Source organism: Pollicipes pollicipes, unplaced genomic scaffold (genome assembly GCF_011947565.3).
Source record: "Pollicipes pollicipes isolate AB1234 unplaced genomic scaffold, Ppol_2.1 Scaffold_3087;HRSCAF=3621_pilon_pilon_pilon, whole genome shotgun sequence".
NCBI lineage: Eukaryota > Metazoa > Arthropoda > Thecostraca > Pollicipedomorpha > Pollicipedidae > Pollicipes > Pollicipes pollicipes.
In genome coordinates, this window is record NW_023596225.1 from 18,510,231 (window position 1) to 18,526,114 (window position 15,884).

General features: G+C 60.2%; 2 protein-coding genes across 4 annotated transcripts in view; one reads left to right on the forward strand and one right to left on the reverse strand.

Annotated features, from left to right (window-relative positions):
• LOC119089470 (putative nuclear hormone receptor HR3) overlaps positions 1–11,134 on the forward strand; it is a 75,436-nt gene extending 64,302 nt beyond the window's left edge. For all 3 annotated transcript variants that reach the window (XM_037212183.1, XM_037212181.1, XM_037212182.1), the window contains 8 exons: positions 2,981–3,161; positions 3,624–3,814; positions 5,405–5,544; positions 6,025–6,157; positions 7,138–7,362; positions 8,192–8,345; positions 8,879–8,991; positions 10,204–11,134. In XM_037212183.1, coding sequence (XP_037068078.1) covers positions 2,981–3,161; positions 3,624–3,814; positions 5,405–5,544; positions 6,025–6,157; positions 7,138–7,362; positions 8,192–8,345; positions 8,879–8,984 — 1,130 coding nt within the window. In that variant the 3' untranslated portion in view covers positions 8,985–8,991; positions 10,204–11,134. The remainder of the gene's footprint in view (positions 1–2,980; positions 3,162–3,623; positions 3,815–5,404; positions 5,545–6,024; positions 6,158–7,137; positions 7,363–8,191; positions 8,346–8,878; positions 8,992–10,203) is intronic.
• Positions 11,135–11,508: 374 nt separating this feature from the next.
• LOC119089718 (uncharacterized) lies at positions 11,509–13,908 on the reverse strand. Its single transcript, XM_037212528.1, has 2 exons — positions 13,059–13,908; positions 11,509–12,594 (listed from the first exon to the last, which is right to left on the reverse strand). The coding sequence occupies exons 1-2, from the start codon at positions 13,797–13,799 to the stop codon at positions 12,529–12,531; spliced, it is 807 nt and encodes a 268-aa protein (XP_037068423.1). The 5' UTR covers positions 13,800–13,908; the 3' UTR covers positions 11,509–12,528.
• Between the last annotated feature and the right edge of the window lie 1,976 nt (positions 13,909–15,884).

The window sequence follows — 15,884 nt, forward strand, 5'->3', positions numbered from 1 at the left end:
CGAGTGTCCGCGGCTCGGTGTGTCGCGCCGTTGCTTCCCTCCCTTCCCCTTCATCAGGGGTCACGCGGTCTGGCACAGTCGCCGCCGCGGCGCGTGGAATGCAGCGGAACGGCGTCCGTCGTCGCCGAGTCCCGAGCCGGCGGCGCGGCGCCGCCCGCCCGCCCGCCTGCCCACCGCTCGTCGCAGCATTGTTCCCGGACGCTTCGGTGGCCGTTTTGGCGGCCTTGTGCCCGCCTCGCGGGGTCGATGACCTCGGCTCGGGGACGGAAATATTACGTCCTTTACGGCCCGGGGGTGGGGAAGGGGGGGGGGGGGCGTCAGGCCTGGCTACCGCCCGACCGTACACTCGCCCTCTGTCGGGCCTCTGACGCAATGGACCGCTGGCCGGCCAACCGGCCCGTCCCATCCGAGCTGCTGGGGGCATTGATTGTGCGCTTCTTTGTCCAGAGAAACAAAGCGACGGGTGCCGGCCAGTCCTGCGCGAGGACAGCAGGGTGGGGAGAGCGTGGCGCGTCCTCTTCCGCGGGACCAGCGTTTGGTGGGTGGTCCTAATCCGTAGATCTGGTCAGCGGTTCTGCCGTGTAATCGTGGTCCTCGGTCATGTTCTTGGCCATGCTTCTGGTCATGGTCCATGCTTCTGTCAGCCTGGTTCTGGTCCAAAATTTTGGACCGTGGCCCCCTCTCCTGGCTGGTCTCGCTCAGAAGAGCGGCTGGGACCACTGTTTCGCTCCCCACGGTCGTTGTCTCCGATCGGGTCCGTGATCCCCGCTCTTTCTAACTGCTGTCCCATCGACGGTGCGGACCGCTGGTCCGCGAGCGGTTCGCGCGAGGTCCGGATCGGCCGGCGGGACCGCTGGCCGCCAGCGGCCGGCGCCTTTGGAGGGGCGGCGGCGGCCGGGTGTCTAGCGGTGCTTGGACCGCCGTTACGGCCGTGCGGCGGCCCACGTGGAGCCGCCGCGCCCGCCCCACACGGTCGAGTTATGACTCCCCGGGCGCCGCGTGCCGAAATTGGACGCCGACCCGCGGACGGCAGCGCAGCCGGCGCCTCGCGCGGCGCCGGCTGTTACGCCGCCGAGCACGCGATACACGCCGGGTCAGGATATTGGGCCGCGGAGTTACGCCGCCTTGTGACCAGCTGGTTTGGGGGTGCTGAGTTTTGCGGCCGGTCGATCGTTCTCGGCCGCCCTCGTGGTGGCGGGACGTTACCAGTGACCCACGGAGGTAGCGGTCGCGGCGGTGCTGTCTGTCTAGCTGTCGTGGCATCGATTTCCCAATGGTTTGCTTTTTGTCCGCGCTGGATGCTCACTGAAAACACGGTCTTTTAAACGTTGCGCGTGCAGTTGCCCAGCAGTGACACCAAACACGTATAGGCTGCTTGCTTGGATGGTAAGGTGGATTATGACGCGGAAATTGCATGTTGCCATCGGTTCATGTTCACGACGTTCATGCATAGCGTACGTCCGCGATGCACTCCGCACCGTCTCGTTTCTTGACTATTGCTTCGCACTCGTACGCAGAATGCCTAAAATTCAGTTACTTCCATAGAGCAAGACAAATAAATAGATCGGGCACACTGGACTTCACACACGGGACCAGGATGGATTCCGCGCATGCCCTCCGCGCCTGTCCAGCTTACAAACAAACGGCAGCGCGCGTGCGGTCCGCTCCGGCCGAGCCATCGCGCAGCCGCATGCGCCCGCCATCTGTTGGCGGCGGCGCGCACTAGGCGTCACTGGGTCACCGGTGCCGCGTGACGTCAGCGCCGCTGACCGGGTGCCGGCGGCGCCACCTGGCGCGCCGGCGCGGAACGGCCGGCTCAGCGTCGCGCTATTGTGCGCCGCACCGTTACTTGGCCGCCGGCGGCCACGCCCGCGCTGCTGCGGCGTCACGGCGGCCCTGGGCGGGCCGGCAGACGGCAGGCGGGCGGCAGCAGTCGCCGGGCCTCTCGTCCGGGTCTTGCGCTTGGAAGCCTCGCTGCTGCCGGAGAGCGCCATCCGACCATCGTTCCTCCGTTACGCTTGGTCTCCTGAATTCCCGTAACGTCACGCGTGTCTCCGGGGCAAGCCGCGTGCATCAGCCATGACCGGGCTTGGTGTCCTCATGGTGAGAATCCTGCCCGAGCGCTCGCACCAGCTCCGAAAGGCAAGGAGCGCCCCTCAGACCAAATTCTGTGCGTGGTGGGTCCCGGTGACAACGAAGGACTCCCAGTTCCAACAACACCCACTCTCATTCATCCTATATCCATGATGTGGTAATTGCTGACCGAATGGAATCCCAAACCACACTGAGCCAGTGCGGGGAGCAGCGCGGGTGGGCTAATGGCTCTCCCTGACTGGCGAGGAGTGGTAATGCTGCGAGGAGACCAACGCGGCGACGTGTCGGTGCTCTGTTGCTCGTGGGGCTACAGAATGGAAGCGGTGACATCTGGTGCTGTTCAGGAGTCATGCGACTGCGATCACGGACTGCGGTGCGGGACTCCTCTTTTTCGGAAGCGGATTCCGGCATGCGTCTTCAGCAAACCTTGGCGCACATGTAGCCCAGGGTTGTTTCGGTGAACCCGCACTGTGAACGGCGAATCGTTTAGTGATGAGACGAACGGCGAACATTGGGCATGACGTCAAGCGTAATGTAATAGCGATTCGAAGGCATTAGCTTGCGATTTGAGGCCACGGCTGACCCGTAGTGTTATCAATGTTTGAGAACTTTATCCAAAAACAACACATGCGCACCAACATCAACGAGCAAATACAACATACTACACATTTTTGTGCGGGCACTGGTCCATCCTGAGAATCAGTATGAACGCACCACTCACTGCGAGCTGCCAGCTACACTGGAAGATCTGCTGTCCATCCAAATGTCGGCTGTCACTTGTGCTCAAACGTCAGTTGTGAACCACGACGAGCTGTCGCTCCGATCACGGTCTGCACGCGTGCTCTGTCCGGCCCGGCGCGCCTGACCGCCGCCCCGTGCTCCCCAGCCGTCAAGTTCGGCCGCATGTCGAAGAAGCAGCGGGAGAAGGTGGAGGATGAGGTGCGCTTCTACCGGGGCAAGATGGACCTGGCGGACGGCAGCCTGCCCGACTCGTCCGCCTACCCCGACACGGCACAAATGCCCACCTCGTCTCAGGACCCGCTGGGAGCGTACGGCACCTACCAGCCGTGAGTGATGCCGCGCGGGCGCCGTTACCCTACAGCTGTCACCAGCTGTTACCGGCTGTGAGCGTAATGGGGTGTGGCTCAGGCTGTCGGTGTTGGAGCGAGGCTCTGGTACCGGGGTGGGTGCTGCAGGTGCCGAGCGGGGAACGGGGTGTGACTCGGGCTGCATCCGTGATTACACATGTGGTTTGCAGTTCAGACACCAGCTAGGAATGTATGGCTTTGGCATAGCTCATGTAGAGCAGGTAATACCCGGCTACTACTGAACTGCCAGTCGTCAGTGGTGAATGCCTGCCGTTGTAGCTTAGTGTAGCTCTGAAACTGAATCAGGACGACACCGAAAAGGTCAGCCCAAGGCGAACCGCAACCTGTTGCCGAGCGTCACTCCCAACGGCAGCGGTCCAGCGCCGCAGCGTTCGGCTCTGGCCGGCTGACTGACGGTGGCGCCCCCACCTGTGGCGGCAGGTACCCGAACCCGAGCGACCTGCCCGGCCAGTACCCAGCCGGAGGCTGCAGCTCCTACCCGTCGCCCTTCCCCTTCAGCATGGACGACGGCGTCGACTCGACCACGCCCTCCTGGCAGCCGCCCATGGAGGTCATGTCGAGCACACAGCAGCTGCCAGACTCGGTGCTGATGGCGACCTTCGGTAACTCAGGTACGGCCGTCAGGGGCGCTGCGGTCGGCCCGCCGGGCGCTGTCCGTGCGGTGCGTCCAGCCGGGTGGCATTGACGTTGAACTCAACGAACGTAGTAGACCAACTGGGGTGACAGAGGCGAGGGACTCCACTGAGCTGTCGCTTTTGCTGTTTTGTGACATTAGGTTGGCTGACAATGAGGTCGATACCAATGAGACGTCCATTAGGAAGCGCCGTAGACGAAACGATTTGCTCGGTTTCCATGTGTTGCAAAAATATCATCGCGTGTGGGAATTACTGCTGAACCCAATCGTCCCACACTCAGCTGCTGTGATCACATTCTCGTACGATGTGGCTCGTTCGGTTTCATAACCGTTTTCAGCATCTTCCACCTGGCGACTGATTCAGATCGCCCCCAGCCGCCAGCCTGACAGGATCCATTCCACTGTTTGGCAGCGTGCGGCAGAGGGAGACCTTGGCGACTGTTCGTGCACGCTCCTTGGGCGGTGGCGGTTTTGTCGTGTGGTGTGAGTGGTCGGCCTCTTCCCTGAGCTGTCTCTCCCTCGCTGTCGGGCTCCGGGCCTCTGCACGTGCCATGACCGGGCGCGGCCCGTCGACAGATCGGAGCTCGCCCCAGCAGCCGCAGCAAACACAGCAGCCGCAGCAACCACAGCAGCAGCCGCAGCCGCCGCCCCAGCAGCAGCAGCAGCAGCATCCTCCTCACCTCCAGCACCAGCATCCGGCGGCTGCGGCGCAACAACAGCATCAGCAGCAGCAACAACAGCAACAGCAACAGCAGCAACAGCATCAACAGCAGCAGCAACAACAGCAACAGCAGCAACAGCAGCAGCAACATCAACAGCAGCAGCAGCAGCAGGAGCGGCAACGACTGGAAACAGCGGCCATACCGCGCGTGCACAGAATCACGGACGCTATGATTAAGGAGGAGCTGGAGGGTGCTGGCAGCGGCTGCCTCAGTCCCCTCGCTGGCTCCGGCCCGGTCGACAGTTCAGAAGACCGGCTACGGAGCGCGCGCTCTACCCCCACCCCCCGGCTACCCCCCTCGGACCGGCCGCCCGGTACGTGCTCCCGTCCGCTCGGTTCTCACCGGGTCGGAGCAGTTTGCGGCACAACTGGCCGTTTCAGGGCATGCGTGTGTGTTTTTAGCTGTTTTTCGTAGGCATTTCCTTTCTTATTGCGCGTCTTTCCTTTCCGTCTTTCAGAGTTGTGTTGGGCAAAATGCAGTTCTTGTTGTACTGTCCAGTGTTGCACTACAGGCGTAAAGTCAACCGCACTCCATGCTCAGCGCTTGCTGGCAGTGGCTCGGATGACACCTTCTTATCTCTATCTGCTTTTGCCTGCGAACTGTATTCTTGAACCCGCCCTCGCATCCAGCATCGCATGCTGGCATCCTACCCTTGCGTGCCGGGCTTGGTGTAACTGCGAGCAGCAGCTGCCGTCTGTCGGGCTCCTGTATCTACACCCGCCACGCAGCTCACCGGCCTCCGTGGGGCCGATATGACGTCACGTGTCCGTGACGGGGCGCCAATCCGCGGGCGCTCGGGCCGGTCCGCTCCCGTGTGCGCGCGGCTCATGCTGGCCCGTCCCCAGATCCGTCCCGAATCTCTGACCTGCTCGCCGAGACCATCACAGACGCGCACAGGAGCACGCTGCTCTGCTCCAGCGAGTTCATCCAGGAGATGCTGAGGATGCCGCCGGATCTCAGCAAAATCTCCTACTATAGCAAATTGGTGAGTTGTCGGGCGGGGGAGGGTTCGCGTGACAGTGTTCGGTGTGCACCTGTAGCCACAAAGCAGCTATTCTAGCCGGCATGTATGGTTTATGTGCAATCCATGCAATAGCTTAATGAGCTTTGAAGAGGGCCGTAAGTAGTACAGGTATTCACGGGTGCTGCGGTCGAGGTTGCATTAGGACCGTATTAAAGCTGTAACTTTGCTAAATGTCTAAGGGTTAAGAGCGACCACGTGGCAAAAAGAATGATGCCATATGAATGGGGAGAAACGCCCCAGTTTTCTGCGTATTGTGCTTCATCACATTTTTTTTCTGGTGAGTCCAATCCCTGCAATATCGGCGTTGTGCCTAGCACGCTGAAAGAAATCATAAAATGGTGTGACTAAATGGACTTGTGACAACACCCCGGTCTTATATACCATACGCATTGTCACCACCTGGCCCACCATTCACTCGGCACTCCTCTGCCGCTGTGACAGAGTCACGAGGACCTGATGATGGACGCAGCCCAGAAGGTCACCTCGGTCATCCACAACATCATCGACTTCGCCAAGCTGCTGCCCGGCTTCATGGAGTACTCGGAGACGGACAAGATCAACCTGCTGAAGGCCGGTCAGTGCTCGCACGCGGCTCCGCGGCGGGCTCGCTTGTGGCTGGACGATCGCCGCAGCAGGCGCAGCAACACGGCCAGTCGGGGCCGTCCTCTTGTTTGTTGGTGCAGCTTGTTGTGCGTTATGACTCTGTGGCTTCTGACGGCTTCTCAACCAGTGATAACTGTCGAGTACGTGCAACGTTCGGAGCAATAGGCGGCTCTGGTTTTGTATGCTCCGCATGACGGAAAGTTACATCCTCAGATGTCGCGCTGCGTTGACAGGCGGTTGGGGACAGAGGTGAAAACGAGCGCGCATGCGATGACGGAAGAAGTGATGCTCAGCAGCCAGCTGAAAATTATGTCGTTTTGCCTTTCGCGCTTGGCTCTGAACCCAGCGCGAGAGATGTAACAGTCCTGGCGGTCAGGCCGCAGTACCAGGTGCTGGTGTGCCACGGGGAACGTTGGCAGTAGCAGTGCACCAGAGCTCTCTTCACACAGCCTTTCCATCGCCCGCGCTGCCGGTCGGCCTGATTCGGCGGGAGCGTGCTCATCTGACTGTGGCTGGTGTATGCAGACGTGTTCGAGCTGACAGTGCTGAAGATGCCGGCCGGCCTGATTCGGCGGGAGCGTGGTTAGCTGACTGTGGTTGGTGTATGCAGACGTGTTCGAGCTGACAGTGCTGAAGATGCCGGCCGGCCTGATTCGGCAGGAGCGTGATCAGCTGACTGTGGTCGGTGTTTGCAGGCGCGTTCGAGCTGACAGTGCTGCAGATGCCGGTCGGACCTGATTCGGCAGAAGCGTGAATAGCTGACTGTAGTCGGTGTTTGCAGGCGCGTTCGAGCTGACAGTGCTGCAGATGCCAGCCGGCCTGATTCGGCAGAAGCGTGAATAGCTGACTGTGGTCGGTGTTTGCAGGCGCGTTCGGACTGACAGTGCTGCGGATGCCGGCCGGCCTGATTCGGCAGGAGCGTGCTCAGCTGACTGTGGTCGGTGTTTACAGGCGCGTTCGAGCTGACAGTGCTGCGGATGACGCGCCACTACGACTTGCGTCAGTCGGTAGTGCTCTACGGCGACACGGTGATGCGCATGGACTTCTTCCTCACCGGCGACACCATGGAGATGAAGCTGGTGACGGAGGTGTTCGAGCTGGTGCGCAGTCTCTGCGAGCTGAAGCTGACCGAGGCTGAGCTGGCGCTGTTCTCAGCGTTCTGCCTGCTCTCGCCCGGTGGGTGCCGCTGGGAGCGCGACGGGCACGGGGCCAGGGGGACGCCGCACGACGAAGTCGGCGGGTCACGCACCGGGGCCTGCGACAAGGGGTGCACGTGCCGTTGTAGGTTTTATTGCTGGACGTAATAGGACTTTGAGGCGCCACAGAAATTCCCGTTTTGGACATCGTAGTTTGAGGAAATCCCGCAGATGAAGTGCAGGGGCCATCGCGCGTGTGACTGTTGCTGGCTGTATGGCTTTGACGTATTCATGTCAGACGCTGGCGTATATTTGGACGAAGTCCTCTGCGACACCGACAGTATAGAACGCTGCCGTCCAATGCTCGTCCGTCGCCGTCGGTCAGCAAACATCGAACAGCAACACAACATGACGGGTGTGATACCAGAGACTGTCATTAACTAATTCTGCCATTGTCCTTATTCCGTGCCACCGGTTTGTTGCCCCCGCCAAGCCGAGCTGACCTGACCTGATCTGACCTGACCTGACCTGGCCTGGCCCGATTCAACAGTTTTCGCCCACTTTCCTGACCTGACCAGACGCGGCGGGCAGTTCCCGGCAGACCGTCGGGGCCAGTTTAGAGTGGCAGACACGGGCTGACCTCTCCTGACCTGATTTGACCTGCGGCAGAACGGCCGGGCCTGATTTAAGTGGGCACATAGGACCGTGCGGGAGCTGACTTGATCTGACCTGACCTGACCTGACCTGATTTGACCTGCGGCAGACCGACCGGGCCTGACGTGTTGACGTGTGCCGAGAGCGTGCAGCGGAGTGGGCGGACGGGACCTGACCTGATCTGACCTGCTCTGACCTGATCTGACCTGCGGCAGATCGGCCGGGCCTGACGTGTGCCGAGAGCGTGCAGCGGTTAAACCAGGAGCTGCTGAAGGCGCTGCGCATTCGGCTGGAGCGATCGCACCCGCTGCCCATCAAGGGGGACGTCACTGCCTTCCAGATGCTGCTCTCCAAGGTCCCCAGCCTCAGGTGAGGTGGCAGGGGAAGGGGTGCGGGGAGCGGGGAGCGGGGCGGGGTGGGCGGGTGAAGCGGCGCGAGGCGAGGCGAGGGGATGCGAGGTGGGACGGGAAATCGGCTGCGGAGGTGGACTGGGAAGCTCACAAAGCGGTGGCCATGCATTGGCGGTGCGATTCTGAGGGCTCGTACAAATGAGTGCGTCAATTGACACCGGCCGTTGTATAACCAAGCGGTACGTCTTGCTTAGTGCAGGAAACTGTCTTTCTGTAAACGGTACTTTCGATTGGAGAGTCTGCGATGGCGCTTCCAAGCTAGGATAACGTGATTTACTTCAAGTCCGTACATTCTAGCATCATAAGCTCCTTGTTCGTCGACACACTGCCGTGGACTTGGGTAATATACACTGCCCTCCCAAAAGCGTCAAGACACTACTATACGTTGCCAATCTTCGCCACTTGGTGCGCTGCTGTTCGGAGATTGAAAAGACCTGGCAGTATCGACGAACACTTCGGATCATGTGACCACGCGCTCGCGCCGTGTTTTAGGGAAGCCTCCGCCACCTACCTTGAAGTGATCGGCAACTTCAAGAGGATGGCGCCGCACCTGGAGTTCCCTGCGCTGCACAAGGAGCTCTTCACCGTCACCAGCTGAACGAAAGGTACACACATCTGGCGGGGTGGTGACGCGACGGCCGGCCGGCGCTCGCGTGACTGACCCCGGCCGACGGCAGCGCTGCGCGCGCAGGTCGGTCCGGCTATGTATTATAATCAACGTGAAATTCGTGTACTTTAGCACTGAACTGGATAATGCATGACTGAATATTACTGGATTTCAGCTATCAGAGAATTATATTGATAACTGTTAATGTTAATTGTCAATCTTAATATGCATCATATTAATAAAGACACGTATAGTGTTTTTATATTAACCATATTGATAATACTCCTGTCAAACCGTGGCTGACTCAGCCTGATAAGATAACTCAAATGCACCGCGAGGGAGGGCCACATGTAAACCCATCAAGGGGAGAACGCGCTCCACTTCCTTCACAAATCTCCACATTATCATGCCCGAGCGAAGCACTTCGCTCCTTCCCCGAGAAAGGAGCGAAAGGAGTAGCTCTGCTTGAATGGGCTGAGCCCAGCCGGAGGTCACGACGTAGTCCAGAGCCGTCCTCGCGAATAATGATGGGTTCCGAGTTCTTATATGGACGATTGCCGATCTTCAATGCGCCAGGAGGTGTGCAGGGGGAATGGGAGGTGCATTTTCATACGTAAGGGGGAGATCTGACCGCCGTACCGCCAAGCATCCGACGGTCCGACGCCTCTGGTCCTAAGCCCGTGATCGCGCTAGCAGTCCGCCTGCCGTGACTGAGCTGCGCACGTCCTGCGCACCAAGCGCGCGGCGTGCGTTGTGCTGTCGCATTGGAAGAACGAGGTTGAATAGCGTGTAAACAGGCCATGGATTCACTGTTTCAGGTCGTCAACCACATGTGAGTATTGGGAACTGCTTATTGTGGGCCTCCATATAGCCTATCTCATTGATTCCTCAGCACTGAGCCGATGGTGATATCTAGCTGGTGTATTTTTTTTTTCTTTAGATGTGTTTGGGTTTACACATCTTTCGAGTTTTCCAGTTGCATCCATGACCAGCAATACAAACCGCCAATTGAAACGGATCTGTCGAGGGCCGATGCGTTGTCCTTTGCACGCAGCAGCTTTGCGTTGTTGTCTGCTAAGTTCGATGCCTATGGATAGGTCTAGGTCAAGCGGCTTGTAATATATTTTATATTTCAGACATCGCTATATGAAACACCACGTCTGTACTTCGCGGCTCATTGCAACGTCCGCTCACAATTCCGACCTTCCAGGTGCAATTCCGTGTTATAGAGACGGATCAACCTCCACCGGCGTGCTGCCCACTGCACCGATCATGCCGCACGGAGCAGCGGCGTCCGCCACCCCAGAGGCATCAACGGACACCCGGGAGCCGTCACATTACACCTAGCAGGCGTCAAATGACACCCAGGTGGCGTCGTTTGACACCCAGAAGTGGCGTCAAATGGCACTCGGGCGTGTCAAATGACACACGGAGGCGTCGAATGACGCGGCCGCCGGTCGGCGCGCGGCGCGTGATTTTACACGGCGTAGGCGTGTTGTTGTCCGAATGCCCGTTATGGCGTGTGGGCATAGCGCAGATGTCCGGCCAGGCGGACTATTTATTAATGTACATAGCAGTAGCATGCTGGTGTTGGGAATGTATGAGGCCTTTGCAAAATGGACCTCCAGAATGACGTCTCTTGTTTTGCCATCGTCGCTAGCTGAACGCCACGAGTGATCAGCTAAGCCTTTTAAATCCTGAATGATCTTAGCTGTGTTGACAGAGAATTGCTTCCGCGCTTCAGCATAATAGTGTAGATATGTTAGATCCGCGGTCATTCTTGTGGCAGCGAGCATAAAAATACCAGTACATCTATCATTGTTATTGTTAAAAGTACAAAGAGTTTCGTCAGGTCTCAAACTCACGCTCTCCGTGTGGATTCTTGACGTGTAAGGGTTTTGTATGGGGCTCGGAGGAAACCATCAAAACTGACCCGACTGTGTAATACCGGACGTGCCTCTTGTATACATTTCGTTCTGCACAGAGCTGGCGGTGCGCGGAGTACGCCACAGGGGCGGCTCCTCGCGGCCGCGTTTCGCCTTTTCCGCTCTCACCAATGCTGGGTCGCCGGGCGTCCGGAGGCCTGACGGTTAGGCATCGTAACAGCGTTTTAAGAATAAACTGGTATTTTGTAAACACGACATGGTTTTGGTGACGCCAGCCGATTTACAGTATGGAAAAAGAGCGTTCGACTGGAGGAGGAATGCGCACGGGATGTATATTTGCTTACACTGGTGTTTTTGCGACCCACAAGCGTGCGGTGCCCTGGCATATCAATGGATCTTTTCGTACATCTGCACGTGTAATGTCCGACGTTCTTCTGGAATGACCTGCCTTTCCTTTACGCGAAAATATCAAAGGCGGTGCGAAGCCGTTCTGCCAAGAAAGTAAATCGAGTGACCCCAAAGTCCCGATTAACAAGGTACTTGGGGGATTTATCTGGGAACTTCACATGATGACAAGAATGCACACGATATCAGCGCAGATTTCCTTTAGTAAAACAACTGGAACTTGCCATAGGTTTCAAATATATTATATTAATAACACTCGCTTCATCTCACTGAGCAAGGAAGGCACATACAGATGGCATAGAATGCATTGGGTGTTTTTACGAGAGCCTGCCACATGAAAGGTCTAAAGAACCCGGGACATTCAAGCTGTTTGGAAAAATATCCATACGATAAATCGTTTTAAATGACCACTTGCCACCAAATTGAATAGACCTTTAATCGACGGCGTTATTCTCATGAAGCAGGAAATGGTCCGGTGCTACAAAGAGATAGCCGCTGCTCGGGAGCGTAAATATCACTGAAAAACATTAAAAAAAGCACGCGTAGCCGTCACGAACACGCAATGCGAGCGCGCAGCGTGCACGCATAAATATGTTTCACGTCACGCGCCACCCGTTATTCCCAAATAAAACGTCAACTACTGACATGACTGGCATTAAACGTAGCTTGAACACACGTCTTGCAGTAAGCAGTGGTTCGGAGTTGTGCGAACAAGAATCGGCATGAAGCAAAGCAAAGGAAAAGGTTGGTTCGCGTCTTCCACAAAAGGCGCGAAACAAGCATGCACATCACACAAACCCGTACCCGTAGGACAAAGAAACGCACAAAGTGCGGACAGTACAAGGCAGCACGTTACGTACAGTTATTGCGCGGGCAGGGATGGCTTTACCAAAGGTCATTTACGCTTCTGTTCCTGCTGCAAATAACATGTTTAAATATCGGTGTTGGCAGCCGCTCGTATACCCAAAATTATGCTGCGCACACCTGGGCGGCACCAAAAGTTCGTGAATTTGCGCAGTATTGCAATCGTATACACGCTTTCCACGCGACCGCACCGTGACGCCAGATTCCGCACCAGCGTTTCCAGACATGTAGTCGCGAGAGCGGACCGGGTCGCCCGTGACCGTGACCTGACGATCGCCAAGCACTCGGTCAGCTACGGTCCTCCGCCAGCCTGCCGTCAGTGGGTGGGCAGGCAGGAGAGCGCGGCTGGTCCCCCGGCGCGGCGCGCAGACGGCCGGCTGCTAGTCGTCATCGCTGACCTCGTACCAGGGTCGGTCATCTCGCCTGACAACAGGCCTGTCCGACACCTGCAAGCCCAGTGGAGCGGATAGTCACAGCCGGTCTTCCATACAAGCCACCGAGAACCCGCCACGCCCTACATCAGCTCGCACTGACGCCATCCTGCAGTGACGCTCATGCTGTGAATACCTTCTTTCGGTGAACAAAACACCCATTTTCAAAAGCGCCATTACGCGGCGAGGCACAGTCGTTTGACCAAAGGTGCAGCCAGTGGAAGGGGGGGGGGGGGGACTACCTCCCCTTTGCACCAGCGTTTCTTGATTTCTTTTCACCAGAGATTACTCCTGGCAGAACCTTCAAGTCAGTGTGATGGGTGCGTGCTTAGCCCCCCCCCCCCCTCAAGAAAATCTTGGCTGCCTCCCTGCGTCTGACTCCAGAAAAACTGTCTTTGAACACTGAACACACAGATCACGTGGCAGGGAACCCAGTGCTGTAACAGCACACCTTCGCTCCCCCGGGGTGCCACACTGACCGTTTGAGCGGCTCCAGATGATGCCGGCTCCTGGTGTGCACCCGAGGCAGCGCGCGCCTTATGGGGCGCCGCCTCCTCTGCTCCTGCCGCCAGGTGGCGCGAGTGCTCGCCGCCGCCGGCCAGATGGCGCGCCGACTCAGTTCCGGAGGCGTCCGAGGGCGGCGCTAGTGCCGACTCGGTGCGGCTGGCCTCGCTGGCAGCCGGACTGCAGCGGCCGACGGCCGGGCCGCGGCCTGCCGCCGCCGCCGAGGCGCTGGAGCCGGGCCGACTGGGGGCGGCCGCCGGCCGCGACATCTCGCCGCAGGTGGGCTCTGACCTCTGCACGGACACTCCTCGCGGAGCACTTGATCTTGGGGTGAACGTTCCGTATGGGGGGTCGTAACTCTGGGTAGACACTGCGCACGGAGTGGTTGACCTGGAGACGGACATCCCGCAGGGCGAATCGTACCTCTGCAGGCCCACGCCGCTCGCGCGAGGCAAGCCACCGGCCAGGAGCGGTCTCTCTGGAGCGGAGTTGGGGTCGAAAGGCCTTGGTATCTGTGCACGGGAGCTATCGGAGGCGCTGTCAGAGTGCGTTGTCACATAGACAGCAGTGAACATGTCGGCTGAGCTGCCAGCCGTTGGTAGCTCGCAGGTAGCGTCCCCGGCCGTCTGGGACGTGTTTTCCTTGGAGACCTCCCGCCCCAGTTCACGCGTGCCGCTCCGCGAGCGGCGCTCATCGTCGTCGCCGGCAGAGGGCATGCCGTTCGGCCGGGGCTCCGGTGCGACCGGCTCCACCGCAGGGTTCCCGTCGCGCCCCTCGGCCTGGTAGGTCTCACGGAACTCGGCGGCCGAGATCTCGGCGCTGGAACGCGGGCTGCAGGTCGCCGTCCGCGGCGGCCGCTCCTTGCGCCGCGGGCTCCAGCGCGCGCGGATCGCGAACTTGTGCAGGAAACCGCGCTTCTTTCCGCCACCGCCGCCGGCCGGCACCGGCGGGTCAGCCGGCGGCGCGCCGCTCAGCTCGAACAGCGGTCGGTCGGGCTTCTCCGGAGGCGCGTCGCTGTCCTCGTTCTCGAGCGGCTCGCGAGAGTGGCGCGTTCCCTGCAGGATGTCCGGCTCGCAGAGCAGAGGCGCCGAGTGGCGTCCGTCAGCCGGCTCGCGGCCAGCTGAGTTGGCGCGCGCCGAGCGCAGGCGACGCTCCACGCCGCCGCGCGCGCTGCGGCGCCGCGGCGAGGCGGCGTCGCGCGCGCGCCGTCCCGCTCAGCTCGCCCAGGAAATCTTCATCGTCGAGTCGGAGCGTGCTGCCGCCCGAGCCGAGGCCGCTTCGCTCGCCGCTCGAGCTGCCGAGGCGCGGCGCCGAGCGGGCGCGCGCCCGCCGCTGCGTCTCGATCTCGCGCTGCACCAGCTCGTCGGCGCTGCCCGCCTCGCTGCAGGACGGCTCGATGACAGTCCTAGCACAGTCGCCGAGCCCGACTCGGAGACAAGCGCCAGCTCGCGCAGTCGCCGGCGCAGCTCTGTGCGCGCCAGCTGAACGCTCTCGTTGCCATCAGTGCTGCGCGCCCGCCGCGTGAAGCTGGACTCATCACCGAGCAGCGCCGTGCTGTAGTCGAGGCTACGGCTGAGCCCGTGGCTGTGGGAGAGGGCCGTGCCGACACCCTCCCCGTCAAGGCTCAGCCGCTCCACGCGGTCCACGCTGTGGCCACGCCTCTCCTTCATTGCCGGGGTGGAGCGAGTGGGCTGGCGCCAGCGAGCTGTGTCGAGCCTGTTGCCATCTGTTGGTGGATCCAGGCGGTTCGACTCCGACAGGCGGCTGGTGCTGCCGTCTCTCCGGTTCCCAGCGGCAGAGGGCGGGGTGGAGCCTGCGGGGCGGGGCGGCGGTGTGGGGGGCGCCCCGTGGCGCAGCTCCATCTCAAACAGGGACTCCTCGGACGACGAGACGGCGCTGGAGTCCAGCAGACGTGCCGGAGCCGCCTGAGCCCGGATGTCGCCGATTTTGCTCCTGTGAAAACCAAACTAATGCTGGAGGACGACCAACGCGTGCATTTGCAATATTGATACCATGCTAGTCACTTTCTTCAGCCACGCGCGGCAAACGCCATTTCATGAAATGCAGCTGACGCGTCTGGAATGATGACCCCATCACGACCGTGTAGCTTGTGGGCAGCATCTGGGAACACACAGCCCATAACACGCGTCCGGGAGGGAAATCCTGCCCGCAAAAAAGCTCACACCTTCATTGCCCGATGTCGTCACCCTTCATCAAGGCAGCTTTATGCAACGTCACGCTCCCCTCCCCCATAAGCTCAGCTCTTGCCACCCGTCGCACCTGACGATCTCCTGAGCGCTGGTGATTGGCGGTCGGCCGTGCCCGCGGCTGGCCCGCAGTCTTCGCCAGCTCCGCTCCGCCTCCTGCAGGCGCCCCCTGGTGTCGGCCAGTGGAGCGGCGCACCACGCCTGCCGACAGTGCTGCCACCTGGCGCGAAGCGCCGCTGCCGGCTCGGCCAGCTCGTCCGCCGGCTCGTCCGCCGGCTCGGTCGGCTCGTCCGCCGGCTCGTCCGTCGGCTCGGCCGTCGGCTCATCCTCGCGCAGCCGTCGGCGCAGCTCGCGCCGCTCGGCCGCCGCCTGCTGTAGCTGGCGCAGCAGCCGCTCGTGCAGCAGCAGCGAGTCCTCGAGCAGCTGCGTCAGGTCGCCGCTGAGCTCGTCCCGTTCGCGCAGCAGCCTCCGCGCCACCGAGAACACCTCCCTGAACGAACGGTTTGGGTGGCGTGATCTCAGCGCTACCGAGAACGTATCCGAACAGGGAATGAGGGAGAATCGTGGGCACACCGACGTCAAAAGCCGAGGAAA

What these genes read in the sequence shown, in the direction of transcription:
- LOC119089718 (XM_037212528.1), bottom strand. Translation starts at nt 13,799, where the DNA reads ATGCCCTCTGCCGGCGACGACGATGAGCGCCGCTCGCGGAGCGGCACG. An exon ending in CATCTGGAGCCGCTCAAACG is followed by an intron (nt 12,595 to 13,058) that starts GTCAGTGTGGCA and finishes CTGGGCTTGCAG; the next exon opens with GTGTCGGACAGGCCTGTTGT.